At 36.9% G+C, this 27,210-nt stretch overlaps 2 protein-coding genes across 2 annotated transcripts in view; one reads left to right on the top strand and one right to left on the bottom strand.

Moving 5' to 3' along the window:
- Positions 1-4,132: 4,132 nt before the first annotated feature.
- On the top strand, positions 4,133-24,068 carry LOC107587269 (septin-4-like). The gene is given in 6 exon segments (XM_016274986.1): positions 4,133-4,144; positions 4,269-4,370; positions 5,077-5,173; positions 20,751-20,913; positions 21,059-21,158; positions 21,971-24,068. Coding segments are annotated over 6 exon segments (534 nt in total). The 3' UTR covers positions 22,031-24,068.
- LOC107587270 (max-binding protein MNT-like) overlaps positions 23,132-27,210 on the bottom strand; it is a 16,793-nt gene continuing 12,714 nt past the window's right edge. The window contains exon 5 of the mRNA XM_016274988.1: positions 23,132-25,046. Coding sequence (XP_016130474.1) covers positions 24,340-25,046 — 707 coding nt within the window. The 3' untranslated portion in view covers positions 23,132-24,339. The remainder of the gene's footprint in view (positions 25,047-27,210) is intronic.

The raw sequence follows: 27,210 nt of genomic DNA on the forward strand, positions 1-27,210 counted from the left end.
CAAACAGCTTGTAACACTCCAAAGAGAAAGGAAAACTTGAAATCGCATCATATGACCCCTTTAAACATCCATCACTAGGGTCTCTCACAAACATAAAAACTCTAAAGTCTAACAGCATCTATTATATGCACAATGTCTATTAAACATCCACTATAGGTTTACACATTGAGGACATTGACTTTCAAGGTAACGTATCTGTCAATTTTTACATTTGCGAAAAAAAATTTCTTTATTCTTAGCAGTAAATTGCTGTTGTTATAGAGAAATGTTTAATATGTTTGCTATATACAGTTAGTGTTGTCATGGAAATTACTTTCTAAAATTAAGTTTAAAATAAGTTTTATATTTCATACATAGTTTTCTAAAAGGTTAAGAGAAAGGTTCAAATTGACACAAGCTGCCAATCATCACATTCAGACACATTCTGCCTTTTTTGCTAGTTTTCCATAGCACTGGATGACTCTGGAACGGAGAGTTTCCTCGGGGATCCTGACACTTCTCTTTGTGACTCCACTCAAGCAGAGGACAAAGATGAAAGTATCCATTCCTCTCACACATTCGGCTCATCCTCTTCTCTTTCTGAAGAAAAGACTCATCCCGCTGATGACAAATCACCTCTTAGACCCAAGAATCCTGCAGGGGGCCGCTTTGACCCCCATGACTTTTTAGAGGTACTGTAACATGCTGCACACCTGGACCTTCAGTGGCCAAAGTGTGATGAAGTCTCTTATGTTTATGCATTTATTTGATCACAAATACAGTAAAAACAGTAATATTGTTAAACTTTAAAAACGTGTGATGTGATATACTGTACACAAACCAGATTATGTTTCACTGTCCCTCCCAGAAATATGTTGGCATTGTGACACTGCCAAACCAAGTCCAACAGAAAGCAGTGAAAAGGGGATTTGTGTTCAATCTGATGGTTGTTGGTAAGGAACATATAACATAAATATACACACACAATGCCATTTTTGAAAGAAGACTCTTATGCCCATCAGGGCTGCAGTTATTTGATAAAAAAATAAAATAAAACAGTAACATTCTGAAACAATATTACAATTTAAAACTTTTTTTTTTTTCCTGTGATGGCAAATCTGAATTTTCAGTGTCACATGATTGTATATATATATATATATATATATATATACATACAGTGCCGCTTAAAAATTTGTGAACCCTTTAGAATTTTCTATATTTCTGCATAAATATAACCCAATACATCATCAGATTTTCACACAAGTCCTAACTGTTGATCAGTCCTGCACAACGTCTTGTTGGAATTTTAGCCCATTCCTCAGTACAAAACCGCTTCAACTACACAGCTTGCTTTTGGAGTGATCTTTGTTGGTCGACCACTTCTGGGGAGGGTACCAGTGGTCTTGAATTTCTTCCATTTGTACACAATCTGTCTAAATGTAGATTTGTGGAGTCCAAACTCTGCCTGATGAGCAACAGCAATTCTTTTTCTGAGGTCCTTAGAGATTTCCTTTGTTCGTGCCATGATTCACTTCTACAAACATGATCAGACTTTGTTACATCCCTGTTCTCTAAATAAAACAGGGCACACACTGACACCTGATAATCATCCCACTTATTGAAAACACCTCTGAACAGATGGACTCTAATTTCACCTTCAAATTAACTGCTAATCCTAGAGATTCAGATATATATAATATTAGATCATTTTCCTGAATAAATAAATGACAAAGTCTATATTTTCATCTCATTTGTTCGACTGATTTGTTCTCTTTGTCAACTTTCAGTACTTGTGTGAAAATCTGATGATCTTTTGGGTTATATTTATGCAGAAATATAGAAAATTCTAAAGGGTTCACAAACTTTCAAGCAGCACTGCATATATATATATATATATACAGTATATATACAGTATATATATGTGTGTGTGGGGGGGGGATTTTAAAATATATTATTTTATGTTTAGGTGAGTCTGGCTTAGGCAAATCCACTCTTGTCAACAGCCTTTTCCTCACAAACCTCTATATAGACAGATGCATGCCTGATGTTTCAGGTAAACCTAACATTATTGAACAACATTTCTATTTATACTACTTATAAAAGAAACTGAATTGCAGAGAAGTTTTGTGTGTGAAATGTATCAATTTCTCTCTCGCAGAGAAGACAGCTCGGACAGTATCAATAACAAAGAACACAGTAGACATTGTTGAAGATGGAGTAAATCTAAGACTCACTGTTATTGACACCCCTGGTTTTGGAGATGCCCTTAATAATCATGAAAGGTATTTTAAGTGTTAAAGGTGCACTCAGTCATTTTTTTGTATATGTTCCACTCATTCATTTAACAGTGGTCTTAATCTTATACGACAACTAGTGGTGAAGATGCATCATGCAACAGCAAAGAGTTTTATGATTAAATTTCCCTGTAAAACTGTCCAATAGAAGGTAGTTTTGTGATATTTTTGTGAAATTCAGCTCATCATGTCATCCCAACATGGCACATCATGAGGCAACCCACTCCATTTAAAAATCAAACAGTAACACATAGTTTATTACACTAAAAGTACTATTAATGATAATAATAATAAAAAATCTATACAAAAATAAAACGAGGAAGCAATTACTGACAGTGCTGGGTAGATTACTTACAAATTTTACTCCGTTACTGCACAGATTATGTGAAGAAAACTAGTTAGTAACATAATAGGTTTATTATTTTAGGGAATGTATTCTGACTTTTTAGATTGCTTTTAGATTACTTTTTTTTTTAAATTATCAAACGTATTTTAAACTTACCAATAAACATGCCATATTGATAGAGAAAAGAGAAAGAAAATATATATAAATTTTTTTTATATCAACATCATAAATGCATTAAAGGGGTCATATGATAAAATTTTTCCTTTCTCTTTGGAGTGTTACAAGCTCTTGGTGCATAAAGAAGATATGTAAAGTTGCAAAGACTAAAGTCTCAAATCCAAAGAGATATTCTTTATAAAAGTTAAGAGTCAACCACGCCTACCTAAAACGTCTCGTTCTAACACGCCCCCACATATCTACCTCACGATGTGGGAAGATTTGCATAACGCCGCCCAAATGTTCACGCAAAAAAGAAAGAAGGCGTAACTTTTATTCTCACTGTAGTATTGTTGACGCTGCAGTCATGTCATGAAGAGCTGTGTGTTTCGCTGTGAAAGCGAAACTACTTTGTTTGGTCTTCCAAAAGAGGACGATATCTGCTTCGTCATGCCTAGAGCTGATCTGTGCTGGTCGCTGAGGGAATACATCAACTTTCACCGTGGACGAAGCGGAATCCAGGCCGTCACATGTGGTTGCTGCTCATTCGTCATACACAAAATAATGTTCTTTTTAGCAGCATCATATGACCCCTTTAAACATAAAATCACACCAGGGTTTCCCAAACTGGGCTTAGTGTAAGAACTGCAGTGGGTTTTTGAGTGATAAAAAGCTAATAATTAAATCATAAAAATTTAAAATAAAAATCATTTAAACACTAAAAATATAAATATTTTATTGGTTTACCGGCATGTCAATGTGACCATTAACTGACATCAGAGAACTGTAAACATGCGCATGTGCTGTTAAATTATTGAAATATTAACTTCCTCGGAGATATTTCAATTAAATATTTATTTTAATGGGTTTGGCAGACAAAAACATTTGTGAATCCCTGCATTATATGCACAAACATTAATAAACATGAAAACAACAATGAAATGACATGCCCAAAGTTTATCAGGTTTAAAATATTTTTGTCCAGACTTCCAGAATCAACAGCTACTGAAGGTCACTGGATATGATGACAACATAATGATTCACAGATATACATCACCAGTTTAGTACTAACTTGCATAATTATTTGTTTCATATGTGCTTGAATGGTGGTCCCCCCCCCCCCCCCCCCCAAAAAATGAGAAGCATGGTTTACAAATGTATTTACATAACATATGTGAAAATTAAAAGATAAAAATGAAGAATTAGAGAGAATCTATCAATTAAGACTATTTTACTGCCATTTTGTGAATAATGTAATCATGTAATCCATAAAAAAGTAACTGTAATCTGACTATGTGCATTTTAAAATGTAATATAATGTAATGTTACAAGTACTTAATTTTTGGAATCTGTCAATATGAAGGCAAAGGTAGGAAAACTCACATACAGTAGATGTTTCAAAAGAGTATCTATGTTTGAGAACATGCATGGGACTGTCAACAAAAAACACTAAATCTGTTGTCTAAACAAATGTAATGCAATTGTCTCCACAGATTTTGATTGAAATTGACAAATTCAAAATCAAGATCTTCCAGGTCCCAGAGTGTGACCCTGATAATAAAGATCTCTTCAAGCAGCAGACTGAAGAGATAAAGGTCAGGACTACAGGTCACATAGTGATTATTATTTTCTACTAGAAAAGAGTCACAGATTTTGTTTTGCTTTTTAAAAGTTGTAATGACACATTATTTCATTTGTGAAGAAAGTACACAAAAAAGTAAAGTGTACTGTTAAATGTCACAAAAAGCATTTGTAATTTGGTAAACTAATGCCATATTATTGAAACTTGTATGTCATTTATTTGAATATATTTGTAAATACACATTTGTAATGATGAAAAGTACATTTATTCAATTTAATATATATTAACTTTAAATGTAATTTCAAATTCCACACTACAGTTAAAATAATCAATAGGCCTACTTTACATGTGCTTTTAGTATTTTAGTTTACATTAAAATAATTGTACTTTTTAAAGCACAATAGAAGATTATTGAAACATAATGATTTAAAATGTTTTTTAAAGTAAAACTTTTAATTTGACATTATTACGACGTGTACTTACATGTGTACACTTAAGTGGCCTTTTATTTAATTGGTATTACGTACAAGTACAGTTTAAAAAAAATACTTTTAAGATTTTAAGTACAGTACAAGTGCACATTCAATATAATGAAGTTTTATTTATTTATTTATGTTTTTTTGTTGTTGTTTTTTTACAAGGATTTAGCTTTTTGGCCTTTTGATAATTTTTATAAAAATTCTGTGACAACTCTATAATGTTTCCATATCCTTTCATAGAGAAGTATACCCTTTGCTGTTATTGGGAGTAATGCAGTAGCAGAGAGAAACGGCAGGAGAGTTTGAGCCCGTGTCTATCCATAGGGTATTGTAGAAAGTATGTTTACTTGCTACTTCATGAGATGTTACATTTATTGTATACTTAAGGCAACATTTAACATGCTAAAGTATAAAGAGCCTAGTTATTTTTTAACTGGAATAGATCACTCAAAAATAAAAATTGTCATCATGTTGTTTCCAATCTGACTTTCTTACGTTGGCCGAGAAAGCTAAAAAAAACAAAACACATGCAAATAGAAAAAACACCAGCAAATTAAGAAAACATCTTCATCAGTTTGACAACACATGTGCTGCAAATAATCATAATGCGACCTAATACAGAAACGTGCTGCAAATACTCGCAATACAAGCAAATACAGAAATGCGCTTCAAATACACACAGACACATCGGAAATGTTTAAAGGGGTCCTATCATGCTCTCTTACAAAGTCTTGATTTTGTTTTGAAAATCAGATGAAAAAAAACAGCATTTCAGGCGGTCGCGCACCGGACGAGAAGTGCAGTGTCGCGTCGCGTCACGTTTTTAAAATTCAAATACATTATTTTCTATGCGTGTAGGCACACCGGCGGCGCTGTTCGGCATCTGTCCACGGCGCCCAGCTACGTTGTGTTATACTTGTAAGAATTGTTCTAGACATGCCGAAAATTTGAAGCTCTTCTTCTTGGTTTTCTCTGATGCACTAACTCTGCAGCAGCACTTCTTCTTCGTCATCTCGTCTGATGCACTCACTCAACCAAGCGTTCTAATCACAACCTCGCCCCTCCCCACCCCCCAACCATTCGAATTTCTGTAGGCAGGAATTAATTTGAATGATCTTCTAATGAGCCGCTTTGTGATATCACAAAGCCCGGAAACCAACGCTGTAGTCCAAACGAGCCGTTCATTGTAGTTCTTGAAAAGGGATTTTTAAAAAACGAAATATCTCTCTTTGGAGTGGACTTTGAGATTTGTAATTTTCTAGATCTTTTTTATGCCCAAACATACACACTACACACTGACTAAAATTAAAAAAGGGAAAAAGGTCAAGGTCAAGGTCAAGTTTATTTATATAGCACCTTAAAAGCAACAAGAGCTGAACAAGGTGCTGCACAACCAAAACATCAGAAAAATCAACTAACAAAGGCATTAAGACAATATAAAATTTGAAATAATTAAATAATGCAAAAAGTAATGCAAACATCATCAAACAAAGAAAAAAGGAAAAGTATTTTCAAGTTAAGCTAAAGCCTGAGAAAAAAGATATGATTTAAGAGATGATTTAAAAGAAAATAACGTAGGGGATGATCTGATGGATAAAGGCAAAGTGTTCCAGAGTGTAGGACCAAGAACTGAAAAAGCTCTGTTCCCTTTAGATTTTAAACTAAATTTTGGAACAATCAATAACTTCTGAGAAGACGATCTAAGCGTTCTCTCAGGAGAATAGAAATGGAGAAGATCTGAAATGTAAGTTGGGGCAAGACCATGAAGTGCTTTAAAAACTAAAACTAAAACCTTAAAATCAACTCTGAATTTAACAGGTAACCAGTGAAGTGAAGCTAACACAGGGGTAATATGCTCCCTCTTTTTTGTCCCTGTCAAAAATCGAGCAGCAGCATTCTGTACCAACTGTAAACGTGATAGTGAAGACTGGTTAATTCCAGCATAAAGAGCATCAACTCTAGAAAATTATTTTCCATCCAATTCTTGATGTCATCTAAACAAGCCAGCAAGGAAGACACTGAATCAGAACCTGATTTTAGAGAAAAATAAAGCTGAGTGTCATCTGCGTAAATGTGGTATCAAACTTTATGAGACTCAAATATAAAACGAAGAGGGAGCAAATACAGGGAGAATAAAATTGGACCCAAAATAGAGCCCTGGGGTACTCCACAAGTGATGGGAACTGAGCTTGATGAAAATTCACCAATTTCCACCGAAAAGCTCCTATTTGTGAGATACGATGCAAACCAGTCTAATGCAGTACCACAAATGCCAACCTCAAGATTTAATCTTTTTAACAGGATGCTGTGATCTACTGTATCGAAAGCTGCGCTCAGGTCCAATAATAAGAGAATAGTACAGTTACCAGTGTCTGCAGATAACAAGAGATCATTTAATACTCTTAAAAGAGCTGACTCAGTACTATGTTTTGCTCTAAAGCCAGACTGAAAAGGATCCAGAATATCATTAGAATTTAGGTAGAGGGAAATCTGGTTAAATATAATCTTTTCCAAAACTTTGTGCAGAAATGGCAGTTTTGAAATAGGCCTATAATTATTTAATTCAGTGGGATCAAGATTTGTTTTTTTTGAGTAAAGGCTGGACCACAGCATGTTTAAGACAGGAAGGGACAGTGCCTGTCTGTACAGAACCATTAATAATAGAGCATAAGCTCGGCAAAACAGAGGGCAGAACATCCTTCAGCAGCTTTGTAGGAACAACATCACAAGAACAAGTAGTTGATTTCATATTTAAAATAATGTCTGACAACTCAGAAAGTGAGATATCTTGAAAGTTTGAAACCACAGAGGAGCTAGTGTTTTCATATTTAAAATTCTGGGATAAATTACAAGGAATCTGCACCCTGATAGAAGCAATCTTGTTAATGAAGAAGTTACAAAACTTCTCACATAACTCTAAGCTAGGATCTGGGCCAGTTGGTCTAGATGGATTTAACACAGAATTTAACGTAGAAAACAAAATCTTTGGACAATGAGAATTTTTTTTAATTAAATTAGAAAGGTATTTTGCCCGTTCCAACGAGATGGCTTCCTGAAATTTAGACAAGCTGCTCTGCAAAAGTTGATATGAAATTTGTAACTTATCCTTTTTCCATCTTCTTTCTACCCTTCTGCAATCCTTCCTTAAAACTTTAACGTTGTTATTAAACCATGGCTGATTTTTTGGTTTAGTATTTTTGGATTTGAGAGGAGCAACTACATTTAAGATTGCTGAACAAGAGGAATTAAAGCTATTTGTCAACTCATCAACACTTATATCCTGTGCTACCAGGACACTACTGTGAGCTGGCAGGGCTATAAAAGCTTCGGTGAACTGCAGGGCCGTGAAGGTGTTAATAGATCGAGAAAGATAAGTAGAAGACTGGTTTACAGGGCTAGAACAAGTAATCACACTGTCAAACAAAACTGGGCAGTGGTCAGACAGTCCGGCCTCACTAACAGTTACATTACTGACAGGGAAACCTGATGATAAAACAAGATCAAGAGTATGACCCAGCTTGTGTGTGGGACCTGAGACGTATTGTGTGAGATTAAAAGAGTCCAAAAGTTGAACAAAATCTCTTGAAAGAGGTCTCGAAGGACAACACAGATGTATATTAAAATCACCAACAATCAAGAGATTATCGGCACTTGGAACCACATCTGATAAAAAATCTGAAAACTCTTTTAAAAAGTCATTGTTAGCTTTTGGAGGTCTGTATATCAAAACACAGAGTAGAGGACTGGAAAGCTCCACCTTGCACATTAAAACCTCAAAACTATAGTAGACATCAACGGGCAAAAGTTTACATTTGAACAGGTCCTTAAAAATGACAGCAACTCCTCCACCCCGACTAGAAGTTCTGGGGCAGCTAAAATGGTTGCAATGCACAGGTAAAAGTTCAGATAGAGGGCTTAGATCATCAGCCGTAAGCCAGGTTTCGGTAATAAATAAGAAGTCTAAATTATTTGATAAAAAGAAGTCGTTCAGTAAAAATGTTTTGTTCAATACTGATCTTGCATTTAGCAAGCCATTTTCATCTCTATTATTAGCCTACATAAGCTGACGAAAAAGGCTACACAATTTACACAACTTACATTTACAACTTCCCTTATGAAAATTAACCATTGCTTAACTATTAAAAAAAAGGTTACTATAGTTAATACACAGTTAGTGCACTTTTTACTATAATAAAACCATGGTTAAATTTCGTGAGGGATGTTGGGGTCCCCTTGAAATATTTCCCTTATGAATTACGAAAATTAGCCATGGTTTTATTATAGTAAATGTGTAGTAACCATGTTTTTTTTTAGCGTATTGACTACCATTTGTTTAACCACAAATATAATGGTTAAACTATGGTTAGCAAAACCATGGTTAATTTGTGGTTACCATGGTTTAACTATAGTAACTATGGTTTTTTTGGTTTTATTTGTAGTAAAACCATGGTTAATTTTCGTAAGGGTTCCTTTGTGGTCTGTTCTACTTGCAGCACGTTTCTGTATTTGCTTGTGTTGCGAGTATTTTCAGGGCATTTCTGTATTTTGAGTATTTGCAGCACATGTGTTGTCAAAATGATAAAGATGTTTTCTTAATTTGCTTGTGCTTTATCTATCTGCATGTGTTTTCTTAATTTGCTTGTGCTTTATCTATCTGCATGTGTTTTCTTAATTTGCTTGTGCTTTATCTATTTGCATGTGTTTTCTTAAATTGCAGCGCGTTGATCTCTCTTAGCCACCGTGCTTTCTTCTGTCAAACACAAAATGAGAAGTTCTGAAGGATAACATTGCTCTTTCCCATACAGAGAGAGACCAACTTTTTATGTTTTCATTCACTGAATATAGCACAGAGGTCATAAATGATAGGTATCATATGTAAACATCACTTTTTTTCTCTCCAACAGTTGAGAATCCATCTCACAGTGATTTTGTGCATCTGAGGAACATGTTGATCCGCACACACATGCAGGACTTGATACATACAACCCACTATCTGTTGTATGAGAACTATCGTATAAATTGCCTGTGCAGGAACCCATTATTGGTATAAAAAGGCAACTTATTTATCCTTTAGCACTGAGAAAATTTCATGACATTGTTAATAATAGTAATAATAAAAAGTACATTTTTAAAAAGTTAAAGGGAGGAAGATTTTTATTCAATTGTATCATATTGAATGATTGTTTTATTTGAATTAAAGAATGTATTTATTCAAGGAGTTATGCTTATTCTAACATAGGGCTGAAAATATAATTACTGGCCCACTACATTTATTTTAAAATAAATACTGTACATTTTTTAACACTGGAATAAAGACAGAGCCACCACCCTGTCGAACGTTTGAAGTATTTAATTTGCTTTGAGGTGTCTAACAAAATGTTTTATATTTAGGTCCATAAATTTATTTGGGGTAAGAAAAATAAAATTATAAATTAAAATAAAAGCTATGTAACTGAAATATAATCAGCCTCTTTTTACTGCTTTTAACTTAAAATTAGGGTACTCATATTTTTACTAATGAAAAACATAATCAATATTTTACTGTGAAATGCACATGTATTGTCTTGCAGGGCCATGTACATACATTTTGGTGGGCAGGTGAAAAAGGGCACCCCTTTCATAACTACTTATTTTTTTAAAAAAAGCATAATTTAATTACTATACTATATACCATACTATATTGGCAGCTGATAATCAAAGGAAATCAGCTGCATAAATAATTACATTTCGATTATAGAAATATGAAATGCTAAAAAAAAATGGTTCTATCATATATGAAATCAAAACCACTAGGAGGTGGTGACATGTTTTAATAAATGAATCATTCATTCATTCAATTTGTTCAATTTTGGACTGACTGGTCCTTGGGTGCTAATTTTTTTCTACATTAAATTGTAGCTCGAAGCAACATTGGGTTCCTGTTGTGGCTGTCACGGAACTTAATCTCATTTTAATTACACTATTTTCTCTTTTTTACCCCTAATTTCTTTATGTCTGCAATCTGAAACAAAAGCAGAAATCAGGTTTATTGCATAAAAACATTCAGGTTCATTGTTGGTGCAACACTAAAGCATTGGCAGCACTTTTAATCTGTGAATGTTGCCTGGTGCATGATAACCCATGCCACATCCTCTTCAATGGTCACTTGCCGCAGGGCAAACCAATTTAACTCCTCACAGGGCACGGGCTGCTGTAGGATGTAATGTGCTGTAGTGGCCAGGATCCCTGTCAGTCCTGAAGCTGGAAAATTTGGGAACCTTGATTTGCAAGAATTAACAGAGCGACCTCAAGTGGAAGTGGTTTGGAATAACCATCCAGTCCCATAAACAAGTCCTACAATCTGTTGACAATGGCAGTAGTCTATTGAAAAATAATTTGTAGTCTATGATTAATGTTGATACGAGATGTTTGAAAATGAAACAGTGACTGAGAAGAGAAACTGAGAGTTTTGTGTTCCAGATGGAGGCAAATTTTATTGCCACCCGATCAACAAATCAAAAAATGGATTTGTGTAAGATTTACAATTCATTTGTGTTCACAGTTCAATGCAGTTCATAACACTTCAATCATAAGCACTGAAAAAACATGTACATTTTCATGAATATAAATTCTAAGCATGTAGAGCATGTCTAAACAGGTCTGACAGGTCAAGTGCTCTAAATAGTTAATATATGATACACTAAAGAGTGCTTGCAAAGAAGAGAGTGAGACAAGTATAATAGGACAAAATGATTAGTTAGATAAATAGATAAATATTGCAATACAAATTGATACCTGAAGGCCATTTTTTAAATGAGTCGCTGAATGACATTCTAAAGCCTCCTGTATGCCATTGAATGCCGATTTCATAACTGCAGGAATTGATGTATGTTAAAAGATAAATAAACATACATTATACATAAAATGTCAATCAGTGACAGCACTTACTTCATGTAAAACATAAAAAAAACACTTTTTTAATTTATATATTAATTGAGATACTACACTGAATAGTTTTGCCTTTAAAAATCCATCACACTACAGAGTTAAATTTAAGTGAACCGTAGTGGTCATAAAAATATATATACATTTTTCCCCCATGCAAAATATACAACTTCACCTCATAAATACAAATTTAAATTAAATATTTTATGTTAGTTACCAACTACACTTAAAGTGCAAATTAAAGTCATTTTAAAGCAGAAACCATTGAACTGCTGTGTGTTGTGTTATGTAGCAATCTGACTAATAATTGTCTCATGATCCTGCAGCTGGCTCAACTGATGTGGCACAGTGGCCTCTGTCTGACAGACTGTAGCTTTGGGAACATCAACACTACAGTAACCTCACGTACGTTTGTGGACTATAGCTCTGCATTCAACTCTGTCATCCCCTGCAAACTGACCACAAAACTCCACCAGCTAGGCCTGATCCCACTACTCTGCAACTGGATGCAAGATTTCCTGACAGAGCCCCCACAGGTAGTGAGACTGGGCTCCTGCACATCCTCCACCATAACTCTGGGCACAGGTACACCACAGGGGTGTGTGCTCAGTCCCATTCTGTACTCTCTCTTAACCCACGACTGTGTGCCTCCATCTGACACCAACACCATAGTAAAGTTTGCAATGACATGACTTTAGTGGGGCTGATCATGGACGAATCAGCCTACAGAGCGGAGATATGCTACACAACCTAGAGGACTGGTGTTTGAGGAACAACCTGTCTATGAATACTGGGAAGACCAAGGAGCTCATAGTTGACTTCAGGAGATCCCAGAATCAGAATTATGCTCAGGTCTTCATCAGTGGAGAGGCTTCCCAGCATCCGTTTTCTAGGAGTTCACATCACAGAGGACCTTACCTGGACCACTAACACCACTGCTAGGCACAGCAGCGGTTGTATTCCCTGAGAACAATGAAAAAATCCAGACTGACACTTTTACCACTGCTCTACGGAGAGCATCATGTCATACTGCATCTCAACGTGGTATCTCAACTGCACTGCAGCAGACAGGAGGGCACTTCATCGTGTTGTCTCCAGTGCACAAAGGATCATCGGGACTCAACTCCCAGCACTGGAGGACATATACTGAATACAGTGTCTCAGGAAGGCAACTAACGTCATCTGCTGCCATCTGGCAGGCATCATAAAGCCATTTATGCTCGCACAACCAGATTTAAGAACAGTTTTTTTCCCCAGAGCTGTGGCCGCTCTCAAACAATCCTGAACTCACAATGTCCACACTATCTGCCAACGTATGCTGTTTACATACAGTCCAGTACACATAACAGTGAACACTGCTGAACATTCATGAACATACATGCAATACTGTTGTTGTTAGAAGGCACCGCCTCTTGCACGTCCCACTTTATTATAGTACATTGCTGCTGCAGTACCATTTATATTGCTTACTATGTACTGCTTATGCATCTCACTTGATTACACTATACTGTTGCTACACTGCTGTTACTGTTCAACTGTTTCACTGTCAACTAGTTCAACTGTCAACTGTAGTATTTCGAATGTTTATATACTGTTTATGTTTCTTTTATCTATTTATTCGAGTTAGTTTCCTGTTCAGCATTGTTTATTTCTAGTCTGTTACTGTGATTTCTGTCTCCTAGTGTCCTCTTGTAGTTTAATAAATAGGATTTTGGGTTTATCTCGTGTCGTTCCTTATCAACACGTGACGGTATTTCACTGTTTAATGGCGTTTTTGTCTACTGAATGTCTTTTTTCAGAAAGAGATTTCATCAACTGAGGAATCGGTATTGTTCAACAACAGTACAATCCAACGAATGCCCTGCACTTCTGTTCCTCAGCCTCGATTTCATGCCTGTCCAACATTAAATACGGTGCTATCCTGACTAAGATATTTCAGAATTTAAACGCAGTTGTCTGGCACATGCAGAAGTGATGCCACTGACCAAATTTAAAAAAAAAAAAAAAATCTAGCAAAAAAGGCACTTATTGAGTGAGAGGTCAAAAGGGCAGCTGCTTGAGCTATCTGTGCAAAGGTCGCTGTGATATTGCCAAGTAAGACAACATCCCGGATCAACATTACTGTCCAAAAATATAGACCTAACCCAATTCCTACCACTAAACCTAACCCTACCCATAATTTGTTCCTAAAATCAGAGAGAAGTGATAATAACAAGGGTGTAGAAGCATCTAACCCTGATTGTAAGCCTAAAACACACATTTCTTGAAAACTTACCCCTCAATTCTGATTGGTTGATTGGAGAGTTGTTCCAGGATCAACAAGGATCACCTTCACCTCGGTGGTCCTCTGTGCAAGTGCCTGTTTTCTTGTTAAATATTATATTTCACATTAAATATATACATACAATTCACAGCACAATTCATACTTTTTACTCAAACATCTTATTTTTCACATTGAATGTGCTTTTTTGTTTTATTTTATGTTAACTTACAGCTGATCCAGTTTACTGAGAGAGTTTTTACATTTTTTAATGAATTACGTACATTTCACAGTGTAGCCTTAATCAGAACCTGATCATTTGAAATGTGAAAAATATCCTCAATTTTCTAGAAAGGATATTCCCTTTTAGCTGATGTACATTTACGCTGTATGCATTTAGGCTAGCTACTATAATGAAAGAAACCATGTAGTATTTTCATGGTTATGGCAATTAGTTCACAGTTATTTTACTTAAGTTTTTCATTTGTATTCATATTTTAAACGCAACATAATTAAACACCGACAAACGAACACCATGACGTTAACCAACGCATCTTTACGCTGGCGTCGGCAGCTATTCGACCAATCAAAGACTTGTTTATAAACGCGACGCAACTAAAACGCTTCCAGGACACTGCAAGTGAACGCGACGCACAGCTCTCACTGATTGCACTGCGCAGTTGTCAGATTACACAGTTAGCCGCGTTGGTTGTGCCTGCTTTTATCCGTATGTACCGAACATTTAGAGGGTCAGGAAAGTTGCGTTAATAGTGCGGAGATTAACTCCACAGATAAATAGAGGAAGAGATATTTAGAAAAACACCCAAAGCATTAACAAGTGGATGTAAACTCCGTCTGGTAACATGGAGCACCTGTCGTCGACCACCAACCGGTTCGTGAATGCGATGTACAGGCAGCGAGGTAAGTTTTTTTACGATACATTTTCTAAATTATGGATTTGCAAATGTAGGTTAATGCAGCTGACCAATTCTATATTAATTTTGAAACTTTAATACTCATTCTCTCTCTCTCTCTCTCTCTCTCTCTCTCTTCACACTTTCATTGGCACCAGATCCTGAGGTATGGATGTATAAAAGTCAATCTCCTCATTTAAGATAGAAATGTAGTGAGAGTTGTAACAAAACAGTCAGACTGTGCCAGCAGTCACGACCCCCACTGCTCCAGCATCTTACTGGAGATCAGAGTATTAGTGTGAGGTATTAATGTGTCTGGACTAATGAGCAGTGACAGGCTGAATGCAGGTCACGTTGTTTGCATTAGAGTTTGAGCGACTAACTGTGTTGAATCTGTACTGTGTGGGGAGACCTGGTATAGTTGTAATGCTTTTTGTTTCAGCATCTGTAACCAGCTGAATTTTTTTAGCTAGAGTGCTCAAACTTTTATACAAAGTACCCACATTTGTTTACTACAAAAGGCACCAATTCAAAACTCTGCAAGAATATCACAAGAATATAAGTTGATGTCAAATACATGGAGTGCCTTTTGTTACAATCTACCCTACTGCATAGGTTGTAACACATGCTGGGGTAACTATTTGACAAAAGAAGCAAAAACAGCAGCCACACCATGACCATGCAATATGCAATATAAAAACAGGTTTATTGAAACAATCTAAATGAACAATACAAAACCATGTCTCACTTTCTAGACAACATTAAAATTCTCAGTTGTATGTAAGGGGATGCTAAGATGTTACAACTTACCCCACCCCTGTCATCCAGTGTTTTAGCTAGCTGTATTTGCATAATGGTTTGAAATTAGCAGGTTAAAAATGCATCACATTTAGCCTGAGAATCCACAATTTATTCTAATGTAAGTTATATGGTTTTATCTGCAACAGTTTAAGTACTAAACAAAATATAGCTTTGGTAAAACATTTATATTCTTACCCAGGGCCGTTTCTAGCCAATTTGATGCCCTAGGTGATATATATATATATATATATATATGTACATGTGTCATAGTAACGTAGTATAGTGACACCATACACATAGTATAGTGTCATAGTAACAACACTAATTTGTGGAGATTCAGTGCATTGAGTTCCACAAATCTGAATGCATTATTTGTAAATTGACTGTTAAGATAAACATTTTGCACAATTTAGAATCTGTAAAATCTTAGTGTTGCCACTAGATGCCTGTATAGCCCTATGTAACAATCCCTAGTGGCTAAGACATTGCACATAATTTACACATAAATCACACATAAATTAATTTTATTACATTTTGATTTGGATACTATACTACTACATATTGTTTAGATATGATCAATGGCTACTTTTTTGTCTTTATCTGTTTTTTGTTCAATTTGTTTTGTTGTTTCTTCTTGAAACATTGATTTAAAGTGTCAGTTATTGCAGCATTATTTCAGTCAAACCTATAAAACCCCTTTGTTACCCCAAACTACATATAAAAGCTTTATCAGTGGCATAAAATTAACCAATGCAGCTACTTAATCATTTGCTACTCGTTAACGCGTTAGCGTCCACTTTAAATAACGTGATGCTCTGCACTCTATGACGCTGCTCCCATTAAGCGCTGTTGGAAGTGAATGAATTGATTCAGCATTTCGACACCTCCGTAAGGATGCATTTAACTCGACAAAGCGGTCTAATAAAGGATGTATTGATCTCGTGAATTTTACTATACAAATATTTTTTAATTGGATGTTAAAGTTTATATGGGAATATTACATGACACGCTGATCCTTTAACAATGCATTGGCGCAAAACACGCACACCTTTTGGATGAATCTGCCACAAATATTTGGACAAAAGTGCCACAAATACTGCCTAAACAAAATACTGATTTTGTGCACTTTATTTACTGTACCAATATTTTTAATTGGCATTTGAACTTAGCTTTATTGCATGGCAAAAAAAAAAGTGTTACCTTGCCAAAGCACTGACAGAGCCCACTGATCTAATGGCGTTGTTGAGCACTCCAAATGCAAACTTTGCATGCAACAATCAGGCAGCAATTGACAGCACTCTGATCTAGTGGCATACAGGCATCGTCAGATTGACAGGACTCTAGCCCAATAATGTTGGGGGATCCAGTGGGGGCAGCAGTCATATTTCAGGGTGACCATGCCACTCTTTATCACAACCCTGCTAAAGTGCCAGTACGTGCGCTCATTGGCGCCCCTTCAGCTGGTGGCGCCCCAGGCGACTGCCTAGCTCACCTATGCCTAGAAACGGCCCTGTTCTTACCTCAAAATCGAAAAAAAAAAAATATATATATATTATAAATCTGCATGTACCTATTTATAGCCTTGAAAACCATTCATATGATCTGGGAGGAAGTGGGTAAATAATGAAATTATCATGGCTTATCTAGTTTATCCCTGATTGGTGGAATTGGTGTTGTTACAACTCTCCCCATGTTACAACTATACACTCGGTTTCCCCTAAGGAACGTTTTTCTTGTGTCTTTCAGACCTGTTGAGTGTGTTCTGTTCTTTTCTTCTTTAGCAATGTGATGGTGTGATTTTGTTCTGATTAAGCATGTAATTAGGTCAGAAAAATGGTTTGTTAAATGAGTAGTTTGCTCATAAATGAAAATTGGAGTTCGACAGCCCCCCATTCACTTTAATAGTATGGAAATAAGTAGTCGGTACATTCTGCCTACATCGCTTTTGGTGTTTCATGAATGGGTCTGGAAAACATGAAGGTGAATAACTGAGAGAATTGATAATAAATTAATGTGGATGATTAAACACCACTTAGGATTTTTTGCCTACTCTTGTAATAATTCCAATACATTTCCATATAGCTAATGAAAGTAAATGGGGTCTGTCGAGCTCGAAACGAATAGAAAGATTAGCAATGAATATTGATATAAATTTCAGTCTTTTTCTCACACGTTTTTGTAATTCACTGTAAACCTGAATAAGTTGGCAAAACTAAAAATAGGTAATGTTAAATAAAAAATTTAAATCAAGAAATTCAGTTTAATAAGTTCAAGTTTAAGTAAGCAGAACAAGCAGATTTTTTTATTTTGTACTCTCATGTTAATGCTCTTAACTTGAAATATTTAAGTAAGCTAACTCATGTGTTTAACTTAAAATTATTAACTTAAAATGTAATCTAAAATAGTTTTAGTAGTGGAAACTTAACTATAACTAGCTAACTCATAAAAAAAAGTAGAAATCCCAGCCCAGTTTCAGTTAAATTAAAATTTCTAAATTAAAAGTAAGTAGTTCATTAAACTCAAAACAATTAAACAATTCAGATTGCTTAAAATGCGTCAGTTTCATGAACTTAAAAGAAAAAAAAAGTTTTAAATATTCATAAAAGTTCATTTGATTGAACTAATTCGTTTAATTTAAGTTTGCCCTACTCAAACCAATTAATTATTTTGAGCGTTAAGGTTTATAGTGTTTGTCTATTTGACATTAATATGGCTATAGATCTTTAATTAGAGGGAAGAAAGAAAAAGCCAATCACAATTCATTACACAAATACAAAAAAAAAGAAAAAATCACAATACAGTAGAAAAGATCTGTAGCTACTTCTGTTATATCGCAACCTTAACTGTTCAAGATGATTATTTTATATAGTTTATACCCCCCCACAAAAATATATATATTTCATAATATTTGTTAAAACAATTGGTTTACCTTGAAAAAAACATTAAAAAAACATTTTAATAAAGAAGTGAAATTTAAGATGTGGACATGTATATCATTATTACTTGATGGTTACACCACATGATGAAACGCCACACGCTGGTGATGCCTGCTGGTCAAAACTGTGTAAATGCAACAAAAACTCCAAACATGGCCAAACATGCATAAAAACAGCAAATTAATTAACCATCCATTAAATTACCATGAAATATTAAGTATGTTCTTTTATCAATTTTCAGGGCTTGTTTTTGTTTGTTCTATGGATGGCTCATCTATACGGGCCTATAAGAGACTATTAACTACTATAACTCCTTTAAATTATACAAATGCCTCTTAAAATTTCTACAAATTCATAAAACTGAAATGAAATCAGGTAAAATATAGACACTCATTCAATGGTTCGCTACTGAGAGGCGATCTCAGTGATCTCACATGATTCATGGGTTCACAGAGCTCACCCCCAGTGGTGAACCATTGAAATGTCGAAACAATTTTGTTCAATTTTTTGTTTCGAAACAGCCTCGTTTACTGAAATCACATGACTTTGGCAGTATGATATGCACACCAAACCAAGTGTGTCGCACAAGTCCTGAAAAGTGAAGTCCAAAACGTTTCGATCGCCCCAGGTGGGTGGACCCAATATAGGTCATAAACCCCACCCTCTCCATGTAATCTAATGGAACGTGAGAGAGACAAACTAAACAATCAAAATACACTTCTGTCATGACAACTCTCGGAGGGATTGGCATGGTAATGTACATGACAATGTTAATGTATTTGGTCTTGGCGGAATAGATCTGCTACGCTGCTGCTGCTGCGGCAGAGCAAGTACAGAGACTTGCTACTGCCAATACATCCACAACATGCTGCTGTGAGCATGTAAGAAATATTGCTGCTGCAAATATAACGTACATGAAATAACCCCCATATAGCATACATGAATCACCTCGTAACAGATCTATTCAGGTGGAGCTGGGGAAGGTGGAGGGTTTCTGAATCAAGCTGCACTGTTACGGCAAGCACTAGTCATATATTTGAATGTTGAGCAGGAAGCTCATTGGCTACCGATACAGAAGCGAACCAATCAGCTGTGCTATGTGATAATGATGTCATTAGGTCAGCTTGAGTTGGATCTATTGGACTTGCGCCATCTAGAGTTTCATGCCAGAACTCTGTATTTCAAATTTTTTCCCCCAAAAATATTTTTTTGTCATTTTAAGTAGCTTTTATCACACTGATAAGCTCAAGTTAGTTTTTTAAATAAGTTTGGCTTTAGTTAGTTATTTGATGCTATAAAAACGGGAGTGTGACGTCATGATTGATAGCTTCTCTACGCGAACCGATGTGCCAACAAACTTTTTTTGGGGATCTTCAGGAGGAGAACGGAGCTATAATTTTAATTTCTACATTTACTGCCATCAGCAGACATCACAATTGGAGAAGTCCAGCTACTTAAAAAAAGGTCCAGGGGCGTGTGCTTCCGATCGACTCTATTGGAGTGTGGGCAGGGCCTTGATACCTCGGCTCCACTTTGTTCACTACTGCGCAGACTCGGGTTCCGAGTTCACTACTGCATAGACTCTGGTCCCAAATCAGTAAATCAGCACTGGGACACTGGCGGCTTCACTTTTCTTCAATGGAAGAGAGTGAATGTGCGTCATCCATATTTTTTTACAATCTATGCTCAAAACCAATGATTCAAAACAAAAGATTCATAAAGGTTTCGAAGCTTCATGAAGCAGTATTTTGAAAGTGCCCATCACTACTGTACAGTACATTCATGTAAAGTGATATATACAGTATAGTAAATCTCAGCTGCTTGATTTTGTTTTTTATCGCAAAATGTAATTATTATCGCCTAGCCCTCTATACAATTGCATATAAAAATATGTCCAACTTTATTAGTATACACTCACGTAGGATGATATGCTATATACAATATAGCATATCTCAACTGGTCGATTGCTTGAATTGTTGCCATTATGAAATTTCAGATTTTATGTAAATTTGCTTTGAAACAATGTGTATTGTGTAAAGCACTATTCAAAATCAATTTAAGTTGACTCGACTCTTGCAGTGGAGAACCCTGTTCACTCCGACTTCCTGAAGCTGAGGAACATGTTGGTGCGCACGCACATGCAAGACCTGAAGGATGTGACACGGGAAACGCATTACGAGAATTACCGTGCTCAGTGCATCCAGAATATGACCCGCATGGTGGTCAAGGAGAGGAAACGCAGGTCAGAGGATAAACTGACGTCATCAGATGATAACATCAGACTATATTCTGCAGTGCAAATTATTGGTGTGCTTATTCTTGATCATCATGCCATCACTGACCTTCCTGTGTGGTTTGTTACTGTTTCATTGGTTGTATTCATCCAGTCTGTGTAACCGGCTAAGAGACAGCGCCTCAGACCTTCCTGTGCCTCTGATGCCTGTGGACGGTGAGACTGAGCGCCTTATTTGGGAGAAAGATGAAGAGGTAATACAGTTTTCTTTTATTTATTTTTTTATCTAGATAATTTTAATTAGACCATATAATGTCTTCATTCTCTTCAGAATGGATTCAGTGCACATTTGGAATGGACACTAACTTACCATCCACAATATACTAACTACTATTTATTATTATTTTTTTTATTAAGTGAAAGTATAGGTATTTACCACATTGTTGTCAAATGACCTAGGCTTCAGAATAGTGTATTACAATACTACTCTTACTATATCTGCCATATTAAAATATGGCAGAAGTAGAAAGAATGTACGGTGCCCCACACGACATGACACACAAATTGTAAATTCATTTTATTTATTCATTCTCTTGTTTAATCGTTGGCAATGTTGTAGTAACACATTCCCTTGTTTTAATTTAACTGAAATGAGGGGGAAAATTGTACAATGTGGGAATGAAAATGTAGTTTTCCCCTTGCATGTCATTTGCGTCACTCTGTAAGAGTGGAACGCTAGTATGCCATTTCAAATTCAGTCCTCATCACGTTAAGTGGCATCCAGTTATGAATTTAGAAAATAATTTAGCATTACATTTTATTTTGCATTTTCAGTTAATTTTTGTATTAAAATGCATTTTTAACGGTGTGATCCAATTAAATAAAAATTATTAATTTGTAAATTAGAGTTTTCAGTCTGATTTGCATACTGTGTACAGTATGTATGCTGCAACAATAGTAGGATTAGTATGTAAGCATATTTCAATAAAGCCAATGTTTAAGTCTCTCCTGATATTGTAATTGTGCATTAAAAAAAAATTTTTTTTTTTACTCTTTCCTTCTGCAGTTGCGCCGAATGCAGGAAGTTCTGGAAAGGATTCAGGAGCAGATGCATCACGGATATTAAGACAGACTAATCAATTAATTTAAACGTGTTTACAATAGAAATATGGCTTGAAATGTCAAAGGTTTAAGATGCAAAAAATCGCGGTGAATATAATCTATAATCTAATAATATAATAAGTAAATATAATTAACAGTAAAATGTATGCATCTTGTGAATGTAGGTGTTTGAAGGAATGTGTCCTATCTGAAAAGGTATGGAATACATCTACATAAACAGTCATATTTTAGATTTAATGTAAATATGACTGTTGTGATACACAAGAAATAAGAACAATACAACTTGACTAGTAAATGTCATAAGATTTATTATGAATCGTCAATGTTTTGTTTTTTTGTAGTAATCTAGCATATTTTAATAAGTTTTATTACTATTTCAGTTAAACATGGTGGACAATTCAATATTAATGCAGCCCAGAATGTACAGGCGATATATAACTTAAACTTTCTCCATAGGGAAAATGCAGTTTTTCATATATTTATATATAATATCAATGTAGAATGAGGTCTAACGGTCCCGCCCACATCATACAGTATAATACATGGTCCCAAAAAATGAAATAAGGGGAGGGATTAACATTTAAACAAACAAACAAAAACTGCAATCTACATGCAAAACCAAGCATCAGTATGATCCTAAAATACACATATGTGAATGCGTGCATATACCTCACATATATACATACATCCATCCATACACATATATTTAAAATAATGAAAAACAAAACGCACTAATAAATTCCACAACGGTTAGGCTATTTTTTTTTGTTTGTTTGTTTTTTAACTGAGTGTGAAGCACAGCATGTGTGCATTTCCATCTTCACATCCCGAAAAAGAAGTCAAACAGAAAATCCAAACCTCGATTTTGGGTGGGGTGGGGTGGGGTGGGGGTTGCAGCAGGAATCACAGTGTTCCATTTGAAAGTGACAGTATAAAGCAACAACGTGGTGTACCTAACCATCGACAGCAAACCATTAAGCTTACATAGGGAAACGGTCAGATGGCTAACTTTGTGCAGGTTCAATCAAGCAAGTGTATTGAGAATGACAGGCCGACTTTTAAAGAAGCACTGCTATTGGCAAAGGGGCTTTTTGTCCTGATGTCAACCTCCTAAAATACTCATAAACAAGTGCCTACCTCACGACAATTTACACAATCACACATAATAATGAAAAATGGTTGAGCGGCAATGAACGTAAAATGGACACAACAGCACCGATCTACACTGGAAGGGCAGGCGCTTCTATGAAAACATCTATGGTTCATCTATGAACGTGCGCGTGATGAAAAAGATAGATTAACGTTAATGTATTTTCTAAGACTTCATTCGACGTTCTTCATCGTGTTGCTACAAGCACGAGAACATTGGTAACTGCTGTTTTGAAGAAACGGAAATGCCCGACACCGCAGCGCCCTGTCACGCGCCGTACGTAACGTTTTTAATCATTCGAAACGTTAATCAAGTATTACGAAATATTGTTAGGTTAAATATCTGTGCACTTGCTGCAAGTTATGAATGCTTTAATGTACTTTCAAATTCATGTCTTTCTCAGATGTTGAATTGTACATTAGTCGAGTTTCCTCACAACCCATTCACCTCGACACTTTTAAGACTTTGAGTTTCTTGATTGCCAACAGATGCCTGTGACTGCAGGTCAAGTCGTGGCACTCTAATACGCTTGCGCTTCATATTCAGCAAAAATTGCGTAGGCAGCAGGTGGCGCCACTGGGCTTGAATTGGGGCTTAGGCACTTAACATTTCCTAGCAAGTACAGAGACACTTTGAGTAACCTGATCTGGCTGAAGACTTGACTTTTTTTTAGTCAAAAGCCCCGTTTGACGAGTTTTAAATGCCCCTAAAATAGTCACACAGTAAACGTTTTTTTCCCGCATGCTTTCAGTACTGAGCTTTAAGCACTCATTTTTGATTAGTGGAGATTTTTTTGGTGAATGAATGTAAAGCGTGTGATAATTTGCATACAGAAAAAAGGATATGAGGGAAAGAAGAAATAATTGATTTGTTTTAGCACTCCACTCTCACATTACTAAAGACTGACCAATGTCTTCGAATCTAGTTAAGCAAGTGCATTACATGAATTTCTTTCCAGCGCTAGACACGCAAAAGACACGCAAGCCCCTTCTACAAGCAAAAGAGGATACGCTCCGATCCTGATGAAGTCCCGGCGTGTAGGAGCGACAGTAGTGAATTTCTGAACGAGATCTAGTCATCCTTTTAGAAATTAGCTCTTCATCTTTAGTCTCTCTTGCTCTCACTTTGTGAGACCTCCTTTCATGGAAGTCCTCTCTTTTCTCTCAGGCCAGCTTTAGCGTGCTGACGGGAAAAGGAGGAACAGTTACCATAGTCACCGGATTGAGCACTGTCTGGCTCACCAGCCCGGTGTGATGGTGAGCGACCACGGCCGTTGGCTTTCCCACCATGGTGGCCTGCTGGCCTGTAACTGGTGTGCCGTTAACTTGGGCGTGAGAGTGTGGGTGGTGCGCCAATGTATGTGTGATGTGCCCCACCATCGCCGGCTGCGAGACTGCTACTGACTGCGGGTAAATGGCCGCGGGGAGGTGGGCCACAGGATGCACGGTGATGTGTCCAATAGGCTGGCCACCGTTAGAGGGCGCAATGTGCGCCAGATGTTTAGGCCCAGCTGGGATGACGTGGTTGACGGCTTGGATGACGGACGCATGGGATACGGAGGCGTGGGTGATGACTGTTGGCTGAGGAGGGGAAACGAGGTGGGAAGGGGGCGCAGGGGCGATGGCTTGAGGGGTGACCACTGTGGGCTGGAGTTGATTGGGTGGTGTGGTGGGTTTGTGTTGTATGGAGATATGTGTAGCGAGAATGGAGGGTGGAGGCATGGCAGCGCGGGGCTCAGACGGTTTGGCCACAGAAGACGAGGGTGGGGAGGAGAGGATGTCATCATCTACGTCTTGGTCGAAGTTGTCTTCACCCTCTGGAAAGAGCGGAAATGATTCATGGTAATTAGATTTTATGTTGTTTCTTACCCCTCATACACATTACAATTAATCATATCAGGGAGAAAAAAATTGACATTTGATGTAATATGAAATCATACTGTAAGTTTTAGAAGGAAAAATGCCCTATTTAATTGTTTAAGAAACCTCAACATGGGGGACCTCAAGGGGGAAAATTTTATTTGAAAAAATCATAGTAAAATCAGGTCTGGTGCAAAAAATCTTAAAGTGACGTGACATGTATGGTGACCCATACTCGGAATTAGTGCTCTGCGTTTAACCCATCCTAAGTGCACACACACAGCAGTGAACACACACACACCGTGAACACACACCCGGAGCAGTGGGCAGCCATTTTTGCTGCGGCGCCCGGGGAACAGTTGGGGGTTCGGTGCCTTGCTCAAGGGCACCTCAGTCGTGGTATTGAAGGTGGGAGAGTGCTGTACATTCACTCCCCCCCCCTACAATCCCTGCCGGACCTGAGACTTGAACCCGTAACCTTTGGGCTACGAGTCCGACTCTCTAACCATTAGGCCACAACAATTTGTAAAAAATAAAGTTTTTAAATATTATTAGAATTTAACCTTTTTAATATATTTTGAAATGCTATATATTTCTGTCATGGAAACGCTACATATTCAGCAGCAATTACTTCAGTCTTCAGTGTCACATGATCCTTCAGAAATCATTCTAATATGCTGATTTATTATGTTCACTTGTGGATTTATTAAACCTTGGCTCTGAGCCAACAGTGCTTTTATACTTGAGTCTTACATTTTAGAGGAGTTTGAGTTAAGATGACTATAAATGAATATAAATGACCATAGGTTTGTGTAAAATACATATCCATATAATACATTTATGCGTATTTATATAAATATGCATTTATTAATTTAATGTCATATTTTAAAGTAAGCGTGACGTTTAACATATTTGGTTATATTTAATCTCTTATTTAACTGTAATTATGATGTATGACTCAATAGTAATGCCAGAGTCTTGACTCCTTTTCACCGGCTTTATTTAAACTTCAAGTGCTGGAGTGATGTGATGTGGTGGGTACATTTCCCTCTCCAATGTTCCCTTATTCCTTCATCCGTTTGCAGTGCTCTTCGAACTGAACATGTTCACTCCCTTCAGATTGGAATCTCACTAAAGATGTGAAGTCCACTTCGCAGCAAACTTGCGGTCTAATGGAACACACCTTTAAGCCCCGTTCACACCGCCAGCGACACACAGCGACAGAGCGACAAATCCCATTCATTTTCAATGGAGAGCTGGCGACACGAGCGAAAGTGACCGTTGACGACGGAATGTGGGCGTCAAGCGATGCGAGTCAAGCGACAAAAGTTCAGAATTCTTCAACTTTATGCAAATAAGCAGCGAATTTCGCGAGCGACAACCAATGGGAGTGAAGTCGGTGGAGAGCACGTGATTCATCTGCTGTAGTGGAGTGTTACGGGGGTAACTAGGCAAACAGTAGTGGGAACGCCCACTAGCGACCTCAATTGCCAGCCACAAGCGACAAGCAGCGAAAAAGTCGCTGGCGGCCGTTCACACTACAAGCGACGCGCAACAGCAAAGTGACACAATCCCATTCATTTCAATGGAGAGCTGGCGATTTCCGGCGACACGAGCGACAGCGGCCGTTGGCGACCGGATGGGGCGTGTCCAGCGATGCGACAAAGTTCAGAATCCTTCAACTTTATTCAAATGAGGAGCGACTTTCGGGAGCGACAGCCAATAGGAAAGAAGACGGTAGAGCTCATGTGATCGTTCTCCTCTCAGCGTCGTAGATAAACATACGCAATGGAAGAAAGTAGGCTGTTTCTCATTCATTTTTGTTTGTATGTACGGATTTAATTTAGATTTAGATTATATTTAGTCTTTTGCCTCCAAAATGTTTGTACTTAGCGGCAAGAAACCTGATTCACTGTCAAGGCAACCAGTATTGAGAACGCCCACTAGCAACCTCATCGCCAGCCCTTAGCAACATGCAACAAAAGTCGCTGCTAGTGTGAATGGGGCTTAAAGGGGTCCTATTATGCTCTTTTACAAAGTCTTGATTTTGTTTTGGGGGTGTACTAGAACAGGCTCTCATGATTGGCACCACCCGGCGCCTGGTCGGGAAATGACATGCCCCTTACCACTGCGAGCTTCAGTGTAAATATTGCGTCAAAATCAAATCAATTTGAG

Source organism: Sinocyclocheilus grahami, unplaced genomic scaffold (assembly GCF_001515645.1).
Source record: "Sinocyclocheilus grahami isolate Dianchi unplaced genomic scaffold, SAMN03320097.WGS_v1.1 scaffold91.1, whole genome shotgun sequence".
Taxonomy (NCBI): domain Eukaryota; kingdom Metazoa; phylum Chordata; class Actinopteri; order Cypriniformes; family Cyprinidae; genus Sinocyclocheilus; species Sinocyclocheilus grahami.